At 47.4% G+C, this 15,403-nt stretch overlaps 2 protein-coding genes across 2 annotated transcripts in view; both read left to right on the top strand.

Moving 5' to 3' along the window:
- The first annotated feature begins 2,518 nt into the window (after window positions 1–2,518).
- Window positions 2,519–4,992, top strand: CUNH17orf47 (chromosome unknown C17orf47 homolog). Its single transcript, XM_021712145.1, is given in 4 exon segments — window positions 2,519–4,046; window positions 4,709–4,813; window positions 4,816–4,887; window positions 4,988–4,992. Coding segments are annotated over 4 exon segments (1,710 nt in total).
- A 1,438-nt stretch (window positions 4,993–6,430) lies between these two features.
- The window catches only part of SEPT4 (septin 4), a 21,147-nt gene continuing 12,174 nt past the window's right edge, over window positions 6,431–15,403 (top strand). The window contains exon 1 of the mRNA XM_021712143.1: window positions 6,431–6,586. Within this exon, the coding sequence (XP_021567818.1) occupies window positions 6,572–6,586 (15 nt within the window). The 5' untranslated portion in view covers window positions 6,431–6,571. The remainder of the gene's footprint in view (window positions 6,587–15,403) is intronic.

Below are 15,403 nucleotides of genomic sequence, written 5' to 3'. Positions count from 1 at the left end.
ACAAATAATTCCTGAACAAGGATAAAGTCAACAAACTGGGTGGAAATAATAGTAATATATTGGATAAACAGAAATTTTATAACATTTTATACATTTAAAAATGCTGATTCTTAGATCTTACCCCCAAATTATTTGATCTATTTTGTCTGAGGTAGAGCATAGGTTTTGAAAAGTTCTCCAGCCAATTCTAATGTGTAGCCAGGATTTAGAACGATCATCCTATGGAGAAAATTGGACTGTAAACAAAAGATGTATTTATATAAAAGGATGTTTATTGCAACCTTATAATATTGAAAAATTAGAAACAACCAAAATAAGCCAGGTGTACACTTACTGTGTGCTGCTTGGGAGGCTGAGGGGGGAGGATCACTTGAGCCCAAGAGTAGTGCCAAGGCTGTAGTGTGCAATGATCATGGCTGTGAATAGCCACTGCACACCAGCCTGGGCAACACAGTGAGAAAACAAACAAATAACCTAATGTCTAGCAATTAAGGACTGGTTTTTAAAAGTATATAACAACCATAAGAGAATTAATTCAAAACTAGTTTCCCACTACATAGATTTATTGATACAGAAGTGTTCATAACATATTATGGAATAGTGCTAGCAATATTATGGTAGCAGGTTTATAATAGGACCTTCTGTGTAAGTGTAAAAATAAATGTGTGCATATAGTAGATGCATAGAAAGATATTTGGAACTTTGCTTATTAAAATGGTAAAGTGGTCCTTTCAGGTGATTTCAACTTTTTATAATTCCTTGTGAAGCTGTTTTCATTTTGAGGAATGGAAAGGGCTTGGAAATACTTAAAACTCACATCAATGAAAGGCAGGACTAGAATGTCATTATAATTAATAGCCATAAGCCTAATCAATTTTATTATAGCTCATTTGCAGAAAAAAACTGTTTAACAGAAGAGAATGGTCAGTGCAGAACATAGGAAAATGAAGCTGACCATCCTATAACCTCAATGACTCTTCAGAGTCAATAATAGAATGTTGGATATAGTAAGGTTTATGACTAAGAGTGAGCAAGAGAGCATATGAAAGGGATAAAAAGGTAACAGAGTCTCTTACTCAAAGTGGGCATCTAAATTGGAAAGTCACTCTTCAGGAGAGAACTGGGATCCAGTTGATTCGATAGCTGACAGAAGAGGATTGTGAGAAAGAACACTAACTTTTTTTTTTATTTTAAAGATGTAGGATATAATTCAGGGTAGGGTATACAAATGTTTATTATGCAAGTACCCTTGTTGATGAGGTGTGCCGCTCCCTCCCCTGGCAGTTTCCCTCAACTGCCAATCCCACCCCCCTCCCCTGGCAGTTTCCCACTACTGCCAACTCCTTTCTTATAGTATTATGATAATTGTTCAGGGTCTGCTTATGAGTGAGAATACATGGTACTCTGTTCTTTGTTTCTGTGATAGATCACTTTTTTTTTTGAGTAGGAGTCGCCCAGGCTGGAGTGCAGTGGCACGTTCACAGCCACCACAGCCTCGACCAGCTGGGCTCAGTTGATCCCTCTGCCTCAGTCTTCCAAGTAGTTGGAACCATAGGTGTGTGCCACCACACACCTGGCTAATTTTTTTTTTTTTTGTAGAGATGAAGTCTCACCAAGTTGCCCAGGCTGGTCTCAAACCCCTGGATTCAGGCAATCCTCTCCCCTCCACCTCCCAAAGTGCTGGGATTACAGGCGTGAGCCATTGCGCCCGGCTAGGGCACTAACCTTTATTGTGTGACATCCACATACCAGGCAATAGTTTCCAGAAGAAGAAACCAGTGCTCAGGCAAGTCAGGTAACTTGTCCTAGGTGCACAACTAGTCATTTATGATTGAAACTAATGACTAACTCCAGATCTCTTCTAAAATACTACATTCTCCTAGACCAAGAATGTGAGAATTTATGATCTGAACAACCTAGATTTTTACCCTAGGGTCAGCCAAACCATCTGTGAAACCCGGAAGCTCTGTTTTTTTGACTTGTCTACAGTGTGGTTTCAAACAAAATTGCGGCAGCTTTGTACCTTGTATCATACTAAAAGTGAGGCTAACACGGTGTGATTGTTTTGAGTAACCTTGTCTTCATAGGATATTCTGGCAGATTCCTTCTCTGGTTGAGTCCCCGAGAATTCCTAGAATCTGGGGAGAATAAGGGAAGATCTAGAGCCTTCTCTGTATACAAGGAAATCCCGGTTTTGTTAAGAACTTGGCCAAAGGCTTGGTGATGCCAACTTCAAAGACAGATCCACAGTTTCCTTTCAGGTACTGCTTGGGATTATCTGAAGAATTGTAGCTATACACCAGGATGTTTAATAGGAAGGAAGCGCCTTCCTTTATGACATCACCAGACAGAGAGGTCGCTAAGGGAACTATTTGAGACACTCTTAGAACAACAGCCACTTTTGTGGGATCCTAAGAACAGCTTCTAAAATAGGGTAAATAGTTAGGCTTCATTAGGATCCTGAATACAAGCCAGCCGGTAAAATATGGGATCTGCTCAGAAGGACACAGTCTATCAGATGGCCAAGACAAACAAAACTGGGTCTAAGGTAGCAGTGTCAGCACAGAGAGGGCCAATTAGCACAAAGCATCCGCAGGGACATGGGTACATTGCTGCAGCATCCCTGAGCTCTTCTCCCCAGCGAAATGCTGCAACATCCCTGAGCTCTTCTCCCCAGCAAAGATCAGAAGCTGCACATCCCACCAACCCCTATTCGACATCAGACTATACTCAATCTGTCTCCCTCCAGTCAGGGCCTGGCTTCTATGCAGCACCCACACCTCAGAGAACTGAGAGCCGACCAAGAACAGAAGCATCCCGCCATCAAAAAAGCCAGCAAGCTCAGACAACGACTTTCTATGTTGCAAGCACACAACGGAATGTTAGTCCGTTTAGAGAGGGAGCAATACAAAGAAGTAGTGAGAACAAACCAGGGTATGAGGCCGGCCATCGTGCCTCATCAAGCCCAGATGCCAGATCCTCTCGTCGATTGAGTTTTCTAGACCAGAAGGATAACTCACAATCACAAATCATACAAGATGACCCACCCTCCAAGGTCCAGAACCCCCAAGGGGTCAAAGTTCCCCGTAGGATTTCAGCTTACCAAAAGGATGTAGCAGTACAAACTGAGCCCATCCGAAGGACTTTGACTACTAGTGAGATCAGATCTTCAAGGCGTCTCTCTAGCCCAGAGCACGGCAGCAGCCCTGACTCTGCAGGCCATCAGACAGCCCAGAGAGGGCTCTCTGGAGAAGAGCCAGGAATGAGTCCATATAGCTCAACTCCGTCAGAACGCAAGAACTTGTATAAGAATATGAACTTGGAATCATCCCTCAAACTCTCTGTCCTTAGAAAGTCAGATGATGAAAAGCAAGTTTCTGCGTGGTCAAACCCTGAGTCTTTCTACAGCCCCTCTGTCCATTCTGAAACCAAGCCCTCTGCAAAGGTCTTAATATCAGAGGTGGAGTCCGATGTGAGGTCCTTAACCCGAGGAGGCAGTGAGGTCGGCCGCAGGGTCACTATCTCCTCAGGGGAACAGTCAGTACAGTCAACTCACTATGCATCAGCTAGATCAGTGTCGGAGGACCCTTCAAAATCTTCCATGTATGTCACTCCAGAGCCCATCTATAAACAGCAAACCTCCAAACTTCCAGAAGCTACCTCTATGTCCCCAGGACCCTCACAAGAGCCCTCCATCCATGCAGAACTGGAACTGACTCCTCGGCCCTTACCCCCTCGGTCCTTACCTAGGTACGAGCCCAACTCCTCATGGTGGGCTTTGCTGAATTCTGAAGTTGAAACATCCCAAAGCTGGCCAGTAACACCTGATTTTGAGCCTAAGTCCTCTCCTTCCCTAGACCCTTTATCGTCCCTTTTTGAAATGGACTCAAGCCCTTTCTGTGAGGATCTAATGTTCCAGAGAGAAAAGGCAAGCTCACCACCATCATCAAAGGAGCCTTCCAGTTGGGCACCATTGAGGAAAGTGCCACAGGTTCCCAAGTACACCTGCAAACAACCCATTCAAAGGTTCAGTGCTTTCTTCTTGGGTATGTGAAGAAGCAGACTGCCCAGGTGCAGCCCCAATTAGTGAGATGGGATGTTTGGGTGGGCAGGAAAGGCCCCACTTTATTTTGAACCTAAGGGCTGCCCTCCTGCCAGTGCCAAAGCTAGTCCCATCTTTGAGCCCATTGCTCTATTCCTTCCCTGCCAGCTTCTCTGAGCTCCAAACTAATGACATCAATGACGATGCTTGGGCTGGCGACAGGCATTGACTCTTCTAGGCAACACTGCTTAACTTTTCAATAGAAGGTAGCAGAGGGGGTTTGCAGGGTCCGAAGGAGCTTCTGGAGTGGAGACAAAGAATTGAGCTAGGGTGAGAGCTGGTAAAGGTTGTTTAAGAGAATAAAGCCCTCAGGTAAATCTCTGGCAACAAAGTGGAGAGCATGGGGTGCAGATGAGCTGGTCATGGGCTTCCAGAAGGGGGAAGGCATTCACAGTGTCACAGAAAGAGGATGTAAACAAAGGGAGAAGGAAAATGGGAATGTGATATTTAAGTCCTAGGCTGGAGGTGCTTCTTGGAGAGGCTCAAGGACTGACGGCACCTTTGGGGGTGGAGAATGTGGAGCTAGAAAGGGAGATGCAAGTAGTAGGGGTAGGGGTGTGCATCCCACAGATAGAAGGAAAGCAATTATCTCTCTGTTACTTTCAGATGTCTCTGAGGAAATGTTCAATCGTGTCATCTGGTGGCTAAAAGGTCTGTGCTTTTCCCTCCTGTGGGCCCATTGTGGGGGGTTGGGGGTTCGGAGCACAGGTGAGGGTGGTGTCTATTTGTCTATAGAGCTGGGTCCTTTAGGAGATACATGCTGGAGTGTCATTTCTCTGGGGCTTGTAAACGTTTTCATTTTTAAGTCTCCTTTTAATAGGAATGGCTATCCTGTTAAATAGAACTTCTGGAATAAAGAATACTTTAAGCCTCATGGTCCTTCAGCTTAGCTTGTCTTACCTATCATGTGATTAAAAAAAAAAAAAGCAAACCACCTGCTTCACAGTCTTGCTCAGGGTTGACTCCACACTAACTCAGGTTAGGGGCTCATCTTATGTGTCCCCCTGGTTCCTCAGAAACCTCCTCAAGGCCCTCACCAAAATGGGATGTACAAGGGGGGACCCCCACAAATCAGAATTTATTTATTAAAAAGTGTGTATTCTTACATGTTTAAATAGTCACCTTCAAAGTACTCTCCATTTGATGCAGTACACCTATGGAGATGCTTTTTCCACTGTTCAAAACAGTTTTTGAACTTGTCAATTTTGATGCTTTTTAGTACTTCTGCTGGTTTTTGTTTCACCTCTTCTACATTGGCAAAGTGTTTCCCTTTGGGGACTTTTTCATCCAGGGAAACAAAGTCGTTCAGGGCAAGATAGGATGAATAGGGAAGGTGGGGCAAGGAGTCATGCTTTTTTGGTCAAAACTGCAGAGCACTCAGTGTGATGTGGGCAGGTGTGCTCATAAATCACCCATCATGAAATGGGCAAACGCATTGAAAGAATCCCCCGCCCCCCCCCAAAAAAAATGCACTGAAGCCAAATGCAGCCTCACAAAATGCTAGCTGATACACTGATGCCAATGGGATCCTAGAATACCATACCTAGTGTGGTATTCTGTGGTATTCTATGGTATTCTATGGGGGCCTGTACTACAAGGGGTCCTGTCCTCCAAAAGATAAATTTGGGGTTTTTGTTTTTGGTTTTTTGGCTTGGTCCACCTTGTATTTACTGGCTGCTACCCAGGCAGGATCTCCAGGGATGTCTTGGCCTTCCCCTGGATGCCATCAGTGAGCCTTGCTGCTCTGGAATCCTTAAAAGAAGTGTCCCCAGGCCCTCATGACCCTCTGCTCCCTGTGTACTCTTGGCCTTTCTGGGGGCAGAGGAGGGTGGGGACCAGCCCTCATAGAGTAAATCTTGGCAGCAGGGCCTTCTTGCTGTGAGCCTAATGGCCCCCAAAATGTTCCAGCTCTATGAGCATGACAGATGCCAGGGCTCTGGATAAAGCAGTTCCTGGGAGGAGAGATCCCTGGGAATGCAATCCTGTCACAATCAGCATGAGCCCTCCAAAGGATGGATAGCAAAGAGCAAAGAAGGGCAGCCCTGCCCCTCAGAGGGAGAAAACCTTATAAAGTATAGGTGTAGTAAAGTATGGACTCTGGAGTTAGCATACTGGATTTGAGCCCTGAGTCCACTATTTTCTGACTGTGACCTTGGGTAAGTTATTTTACCTTTTCAAGCCTCAGTTTCCCGATCTGTTAATGAGGATAATGGCTTCCCCTTAGGATTATTGTGAGGATTATTACAAGCTATTACATGTAAAGCACTTAGTGTGATGCCTGGCAACAACGAGCACTTAGTAAAGACTAGCTGTTGTTATTTGGGCCATTTGTACTAGGAGGGGATTTGGACCAGGTTATGCTCAGGTCCACTGGCCATCTTTAGTAAAATTATCTTTTTTCCCTCCTGTTGGCACTCTCTGAATTTCATTTGCTGCCCCCTGGAAATACCTGGCTTCTACTTCTCTGTTATGACAGATGAGGAGGTAAGAATGCCCTTGGGAACTTCCAGTCTTCTTGTGCCCATCCTTCCATCCAAGCCCCTCTCCTGTCCTCTGATGAATGTGGGTATGGAGGGAGACAGTGCTGCTCCCTATGGTTGGGCAGGTTTTTCACTGCACAAAGGCACCTGGCAGGAAGAGCAAGTTGAGGCTGAAATGTAGCCTGTGCTTCATTTGCCAAGCCGTATACCTGTGATGCTGCATCTCCCCAGAGGGAGATTTGCATAAAAGCACTACATGAACTAGGTACAGCCCTGGAGTGAAAGAATAGAGACCTTTTGGCAGATGAATCTTACCAAATGCTCTGTGGGAAGACTGTCTAGACAGCCTTGGATTGGATCAGTCCCCACCTGGTTCTCCCCTCTCCAGTCTGGGGCACTCCAAAAAGGGGTCGCTTTTCTGGGTTACATACTATTTGGGTCCTCAACTTGGAAAAACTCAAGGTGGACTCTGCTCTCAGCAGTCCTGTGTCCTGAATTTGGCAGTGTCCTGATTTCACAGTGCATTGTTCCCAGAGGTACTTTGGCTCTTCTTGGCCCATGTTAGATAAAATGGTCAGAGCTCTTTCTACTTCCATTCTTTCTCTTGCCGTATTTCTCTTTTACACAAAGCCTAGCAATGACCTCTAATGGTCCCATTCATGGACTGATCCAGCATGGACAGTTGACCACAGATGGAAAATAAATGAGTGCGGAGGCAGCCTGAGCTCAGATAACCGAACAGCTGAAGGGGAGGAGTCCAGAAATGGCGACTGCCACCCCCTATGCCATGGGTTCTTATCCTGCCTCTTGCCCTAAGCTCAGCTGTGGGTGAGAGCAGCTACTTTTAGAGATTATCTACTCCCTTTCTTCCTTTTTCCCTCCCTTCCTTCCATAGACAATTTTCATTCAGATGCCTAGCACTCTGCTAGGCACATTGTGGGGAAGCAGTGAAGTTTCATGGCACACCCGTTCTTTGGCCTTGAGAAACTTCATCTGGTTGGGACGATAAGACACAGACAGGAAACATTTAAACAACAATATGATATAGTTTGTGCTCAAATGCCAAAATAGATGGAACAGACTGAACAAATGCTCTTGGAGGGATCTTAGGAGTGAGGGAGTCAGCAGGAGATGGGTAGGAGGATCAGGTTATGCCACCCTCCTTCCCAAAGTCAGGGGAGGTGTCTTAACAGCTAACCTCTTGCTCATCCCTAGTGCGGAGGCAGCCTACAAATTTACACCTTTGGGAAGGGGTTAATATTTCCCTTCATTTAAGATTGAGTGCTTTTGACTGAGCAGACTCCTCCTTGTTCTCCCTCACCCTCACCCCTTTTTTCTGTGCATCTTGTTTTAGTTTAGGAAGTCAAAAACCTTGGCAGCAGGATGACTCCTTCCCAAAATAGCTCTTATCCTGTCTCGATAATTACAGCTCCCTAGCCCTGTTCAGCAGCAGAGTTGATCCACAGAAGCTGGGAAGAGAAGGCTCTCCAGACATAGGGTAGTATGGAGGTGGGCCAGGTACTCTCTCTGCAAAGCATGAGAGAGTTAGGCTTTCCTCAGCCTGAGGCGGTCTTAGGATGGAGACTGTGTCTGTGGGTTGGAGTCCAAGGTTCTAGTTCTCCTGATCTGGGAATGGCTGACCATAGTGTTTGTTTCAGATTCCATTCCCGGCAGAAACTCTCTGGTGGCCCAGCCACAGCGGCTGCTCGGGGAAGGCAGCACGTATCTTACTGAGCTTCACAAGCCCCTCTGGGTAAACCACTGGGGGTGGTGTTTGATTGAGCCCACCTCTTTTTCTCAGTGTCAGACCCCTCCCAAACAGCTTCTCAAGGCCCTTTTGTCTAAGGAGTGGGGTGAGCAGATGCTTCTCATCCTTGAATTGGGACATTAAGGACTAGAGTCTCAAAAAAAAAGACTGGAGTCTCCCCAGAGAAGGTTGTGTCGGACTGCGGGAAGCATTCCTGATTTTTTTTTTTTTTTTTTCCTTAATCAGAACTAGAAAAGGCTCAACAGAGAAAGGTCCTGAGGGTGCCCTATTGGGTCAGTAGGGACTGCCTTCTCACACAGCTCTGGGGAGTTCCTGGAAATAAAGCAGTTTAAGATGGGAGGGGCTGTAAGGCCTCTAATGGATAGGGCTGCCCAAGCCACAAGATTCTGTGTCCTCAAGGCACCTGACCTACTCGCACTTAAATGTGACTTCTCAGGCTGTCAGAGGACAAGGTGGTTTTACTCTCAGATACATCTATCAATTATGCAAGAAGCCAACTCTGGAAAACAGGCCAGGAACCAGAGGAGGCCTTCTCAGTGACACTTAAGGCAGACCTCAGTGTCTTTTGGGTAACATGTCATATGACCCTTGAGGGACAGGACAGTCAGCTTCCTATTGGCTACTGAACCATGGAGAAGTTTTGCTCAGGTGGGCTTTCTTTACAAAGAGAAATCCAAAGCCTCTGAGGAGCTCAGGGAGTTCCTGCATTCATGAGGATGTCAACAGAATCCTAGGATATGGGCTATCTGAAATGAACCCTAGGAATTGTCTCATCTTTCTAGGTTCCCTTTTTTTCTGTTGCTGGTTGTTTTTGTTTCTTTGTTTGTTTGTTTTTGTTTGGAGACAGGGTCTCATTCTTTTGCCCAGGCTGGAGTGCAATGGTGCAATCATAGCTTACCGCAGCTTCGAACGCCTGGGCTCAAGCAATCCTCCTCAGCTTCCAGAGTAACTGGGATTATAGGTACCCACCACCATGCCAGCATTTCTCTTGCTTTATATAGGGGCATGGAGTTGAGAGGAAAGGGAATTTTTAAAGAATGGAGCAGAGCTGCTGAAAATGGGGCAGGGCATCTCAGGGAGATTTTTATGGCAGCTTGACCCTCACTACACAGCTGCTTAGGAAGCTGGCATCTTATCCTGTCAGATGGCACCTTGTTCATTTCCAGCTATCATAGAGCAGGATGAAAGGCTGGTGACCTTTGGCCAAGACTTGCTAACCCTGGGATAGTCAAGGTTGACTAACTCAGCAGGGTTAGCCTGGGATTTTTCTGGTTTTGGCAATGAAAATTCCATGTCTCAAGAACTCTCTCAGTACTGGGCAGACCAGGACAATTGGTCACCTAGGACAAGCTTGGGGCAGTCTGCCTGAACAAAGTCCCCTGGAAGCACAGGGCCAGGGGATGATGTCCTGGCTTCATGGTCAGACCTGGGTAGGTTACTCCCTCTGCCTACAAAATGGGGACAGGAAAATATGATGCCTTCCTCTCGGGCTTGATGGAGGACTGAGGCCAGACTCCTTTAGTTTTTTGTTCTTCCCAGAATGATCCCACATAGGGAAGAACCTGCCTCATCCATTTTGGACTTTCTGGTATATTTTCAGAAATTATTTGTTGATTGGAACCCATCTCTAACATCACCTCTTTTCTGTCAGAGTATTTTGGTGGTGCATGAAGTGTATTTTTTGAGTAAGAGGAGAAACTATGGGCCTGGGTAAATTAAGGAGCTTGGCTTCAGAAGGCAGGTGCTTACTTGGGTGAGGAAGCAAATCGGCAATGAAGGAGCCACCCTGACAGCTGCTCAGCCAGAGGAAGTCTGTCCTGAGTAGCAGAAATGGCCATGTCCCTTCACCCTCCCCTGCTCAGCTGCCCTTGGCTCAGCTGCTGTGAGGAGAGCCGTAAGAGACAGCTGCACCCTGGGGGCTGAATGAAGGCCCAGAGGAGGGGGACAGAATGCGAAGCAGTTCCTGAGAGAAGTATAGGCTCTGACATGGTAGGTGTCGCTTCCTTGGCACACCCCCTACAGGCAAAGTTGTCTAGCTCTAGGGGTCTTCTCAGTGGCTGTTTCCAGGAATTTAGGTCAGTAGGTCTGAGACCAGGACCTGCTTTCTAGAAGTGGTGTATAGCTGGAGAAGCTGTCTCCACAGGTGGTGCAGCATGGTCATTTCAATGTCACTTTCATCTAAGGTATTACTCTGGTATTCTCTCTTCTCCATGTCTACACCCATTACACATGCACGCTCCTACTCCTTTGGAGGGAAGACATTTGAAATAGTCAGAGTTGTCAGTTGCTGGTTTCATGCTTATAAGTTTCCCATTAGCAGAGATCAAAGCTGCTATTCATTTAGTAATCATATTAAATGTGTTAGTGAATTTTCATAGTAACCTATGGATGGATTTATTCTCCCTATTCCACAGGTGAAGAAACTGAGACTCAGAGTTTGTTCATCAAAGCTGGGGATATTTTAAGGAGTATCCTGTCCCAGGGTTTCAACTATGTGGTATAGAATTCCTTCTTCTGTAGCCACACCTTCCTGGAAAATAACCTCAGTATTTCAGCAGCACCTTTAAATATCAAGAATTGTGAAGGGAAGGGTTTTAGTGGAGTAACATCTGTGTCTGTGCATGTGAACTATGAGCGGGGAGGTGGATGTAAGCTTGTGAGCAGCTAGAATAAAAAAGTGAAGGGTCAGTGAAGCCCAGAGCCCCAAGGCTTCTCTGTGCTCCAAAATCAGAGTGGAAAACTAATCAGTGCATCCTCTTACTCAATCAATATTGATCAGCCACCTCTTGGGGGCAGTGGCCTGGACATCCAGGCAGACATCATATCATATCACATGTTTGCTGAATTAAAGTGAGTAGAGGTTAAAAGAGAAGACATCCTCTTTGCCCTTGAGGGGCTTGTGGTTAATTTGGGAGAGAAAATTATATAGATGGGTCACTTGAAAGGGGGTGAATATTAAAGGACAGAGTAAAGTCCAATGAAATGAGTCAGCAAAGCTTCTAGCATGGAGGCATTCAGAGGGTAATAACCAGGGAGAGACAGATTTAGGCTCACTATAGTGAAGACTCTGGTAATTTGAAGGCAGATTGTCAGAATCTTGAAGGTAGTTGTCAGAATCAGTGAAATGTTGGCCACAGGAGGTACTAAAGCATAGGCTAGAAGGCAGGGAGGTTCTTGAGGGAGTCAGTCACTTGGCGGGTAGTCACAATAGGAGGTATGTCAGTCCTTTCCAACCCTGAGCTCCCGTGGTCCTGCCCTGCTCACGGATGTGTTGGAAGGACTGTCTGCCCTACCAGAGTTGCTGACTTCTAAGCATCCTGCCAGCTCCAGAACTGCCCAACTCTGCAGCCATTCAGCAGGTGCCAGGAAACCCAGGCTCTCCAGCCTTGCCACCCACATCTTATGCCTGAGCCAAGACCATGGACACATGGCAACAGCTGGGAGAGGGGTAAGGGCTTAAGGTATTTTGGTTTCTTGCCTTTGTCCAGCACAGACCTTGTTGGACAGACTGGCTGAGGTTTCCTTGAAAGACACAACCCAGGGCAACCCCCTTGGGTCCCCTCCCACTGTAGAAGCTTTTCTGTTCTCTCAATAAATCCTGCTTTCTAAAAAAAGAAAAAGAAAGACACAATCCAGTGGTGGTCTTTTGGCCCTATCAGGGCTCTCTGAGTACAACTCATCTATCTTTGGCAGAAGAGTTGTACAATTAGTTCTTGTGCCACTTTAGGGAAACTTAGCTCCTAAGAGGCCTTTACTAGTCATGCAGATCTAAAATCTTGATTCCCTGTGGTAATCATTCTTTAGTCTAGACTTTGAACCTGGGCCTTGTCATAGCCCAAGAATAACCACCTTGCTTAGCTCCTGCACCACACAACCTTCATCATGGGTGGGCAGGAAAGACCCAGTGGAGGGGGCCAGGACAGACCATGTTGGCCTGACCTAAGCAAGGGAGCCCAGGACAGCAGGCTAGAGCTGTGGCTGCTGGTCTGAGTTTCCCAGCTAAGCATCCACTCCCCTAGACACTTGGCTTGAATAACCCACCCTAACAGTGCCTGGGATATTGTACTCTAGTCAAGGACATCAATGCCTTGTGGGATGTTGAAATTTAAGGCAGAGCTAGAACTCCAAGAGCTGAGTGGTGCTGAGGCAAAGTTGGCCAGGCCACCTGCCGGCTGTAGCTGAGGAAGAGCGTTCAGTCGTCAGTGACTCACTCAAGGGCTGTGTATTTTAGCCCTGCTTCTGACCAAGTATCAGACCCTGCCTCCATTACATAGGATACAAGAGCTGGGGTTGCAGGGTGTTCAGTCTTCTCTTTCAGAGGGGGCAACAGAGGCCCAGGGAGGACAAAGGACTTTCAGGCAGTGAGATGATAGCCACAGTTGACATGGGACTTATGCCCAGGCCAAATTCTCTTAGAGCCCTCAGAATGCTACAGGGTTAGCACATAGGGCTTGTGCAGGTGGGATGGCTCAAAATCTGTCCAGCTTTTATTTCACCCAGCATGCCCCATATTGAGCTTGTGGTACAGTGAGTAGAATGGGGCTATGGCCTTCAAGACCCCAAAATTCTTGGCTTGGAGCTGAGTTCCATGGTTCCTTGCCTCTCTTAGGGCCTCCCTTCCCTTAAGGCAAATTGGACCAGAGTGCCTTAGGACACAGAGGGCTCTCTGGTGCCTGGGCAGCAGGTGTCAGAGAAGAACTGGGATTCCAGCCACAGCTGAGGATGAGTTAGCTGAGCTGCCTTTTGAGATGTCTGTGTCCACACATGGAATGCAGCTGAGGCTGGGGGGAGAAGGGATGTTGTGATAGAGGAAAACAAGGCTTTGTTCTGCAGCCTGTTTTTGACGTAGTTTTCTCCCCTCCCCGGGACACACGACTGCTAGCTGGAAGCACCCAAGAGGTATTCTTGTGAGTGCATGCATGAGTACTAGCGGCCTGGAGCTTTGAACAGTGGGACTTTGTGTAGCCCAAGCTTGACAGTTGGGGCTGATGGCAGCAGCTGCTGCTTCTACAGACTTACGACAGCCACTGGCTTCTCTCTTTATGTCTTTGTTTTCCTGAATACAGCTTCAGATCTCCTGATCTACCTCAGGCCTTTTCCGGAACCTCTCTGTATCTTCAGAGGTTCCCTCTCATCAGAGCCAAGCTGCTGCCCCCGTCCTATGCCTCCTCCCCATTCTCTCAGGTCCTGGGCCTTCTCCTGAGTCTCTGCATGACCAACTTTAGCACCTCCTGCTGCTGCCTTGCTCTCTTACCTTCTTCCAAATCTATAGCAGCATACAGTAGACCCTCCTTCCCCCACTGCATCTATTTTTTAGAATGCCAGAACTGCAAGAATGCTTTGAAATAATCTAGTTAATCCCCTCGTTTTCAGGTGTGGAAACTGAGGCCCTGGGAGGTGGAGTGAGTTGCCCAAGGTGACCCAACTAGGAAGGTTTCTCCCCTGCCTGCTGGCTCATGAACACCCCTGACGTCTTTAAGCAACAACACCCTGACATCCTCCAGTCCACCAGTGCCAAACTGCCAATAACATCTCCTTTCGCTGCCTGGTGTTTTAATGAGCCTGATTTTAACTGCCGTCCCAGGCTCTCTCTTCTCTTGGCTGAGTTTTTTTTTCTTTTTAAAATTTAATTTCAACGGCTTGGGGGGTACAAATGATTTTTGGTTACATGGATGCATTGAATAGTGACAAAGAAGTAAGGGTTTTAAGTGTACGCTCCACCCCCACCTGTGTACATTGTGCCTGATAGATTTTTCATCCCTTACCTTGTGAGTCTGGAATGTCCATTATGCCATTCTATATGTCTTTGCAGTTCCTTAGTTTAGCTCCCACTTACAAGTGAGAACATGTGGCATTTGGTTTTGTGTTCCTACTTTACTTAGTATGATGGTCTCCAGTTCCATCCAAGTTGTCTTGGCTGAGTTCTGACTGGTCCCAACCATGGGATCAGATCAGATCAGAAAGAAATAGGGTAAGCAGGCACTTTTACTCGTAAGAGAGTGCCATGCCTGTGGGTTTCATTTCATCCAGAGTGTATTCAGGCAGAGGCCAGTCAACCTGCCATTGGGGAAGAATTCTTGGGGGTCAGGAAAGGGCATGCTTCTGGAAACTTCCATAGGAGTCTGACTAGCTCAGATCCTTCTTAGCTCAGGAAATACCTCACCAACTCCCCACTCCCCAAGCATTTAAACTCCCCACCCACCAAGCATCTGTCTTCTCCTAGCTGCTGTCTGGCCCTTCTGAGCTCATAATGCCTCTAAAGCTGCTGGGGCATCTGTCCCTACAGCATCTCACCTGCTTGTCAGAGGAAGAATGACCCAGCTGGGCTTGGGTCACTCGGGGCTGTCCTCTCTTGAGGCCCTCCCCACTTTCCTCGGCCCCTGGCAAGGCTCCAGCGTCCTGCTAAAGCCATTCAGCCTCTCCCGTCCACCCTTCCAGCTGATGATCCCTGGATAATTTATGCAGCAAATCCTCTTTAATCTTTAATCTGGGGTCCTACACGAAGGGAACCTGCCGCTAACCTGTTTCTTCTTCACAGTTTGGGTGGAGATGGAGAATGTCTGACATTCCCCTTTGGGAGGTGTGGTAGGGGTATGGGCAATCAATAACTTGGACATTAGTCGGCTTCACTTTCCGAAAACCTCGCTTGAATCTCCAGGGTAACTAATGGTGTCTAGTGCAGCAACTCCTCCTCCCATTTCTAAGGCGTATCCTTCTGGGGATGCCAGGTGGTCCATTCCTTTTGCTTTGGGGATTAGCTCAGGCCCCTGCGGTGCTTCTGGAGCTGAGTAGGAAGAGCCAGGTGTCCAGTGCAGCCCCGGGATGAGGAGCTGAGGCCCCTGCCCTGTTCGGAGCGACTACCCATAACCTGGGCCTCCGAGGGTCGCCGATCCAAGGCCCGCCCCTAGGTGGGCGCCCCACACCCAGCTCGCACCCGCAACCGCACCCAGCGCAGCGGAGGTGCAGGCCCCGCCCCGAGGCCGCCTTGCTCCGCCCCCCTGTCGGGCCCCGCCCCCAGCGGTCCGCACTCGGGGAGGCAGGCGGGGGTGAGTG

Source organism: Carlito syrichta, unplaced genomic scaffold (assembly GCF_000164805.1).
Source record: "Carlito syrichta isolate Samal-C Ts95f unplaced genomic scaffold, Tarsius_syrichta-2.0.1 Scaffold303105, whole genome shotgun sequence".
NCBI classification, from domain to species: domain Eukaryota; kingdom Metazoa; phylum Chordata; class Mammalia; order Primates; family Tarsiidae; genus Carlito; species Carlito syrichta.
Note: the sequence above shows the minus strand (reverse complement) of the source record. Positions and strands in the feature narration are given on the sequence as shown.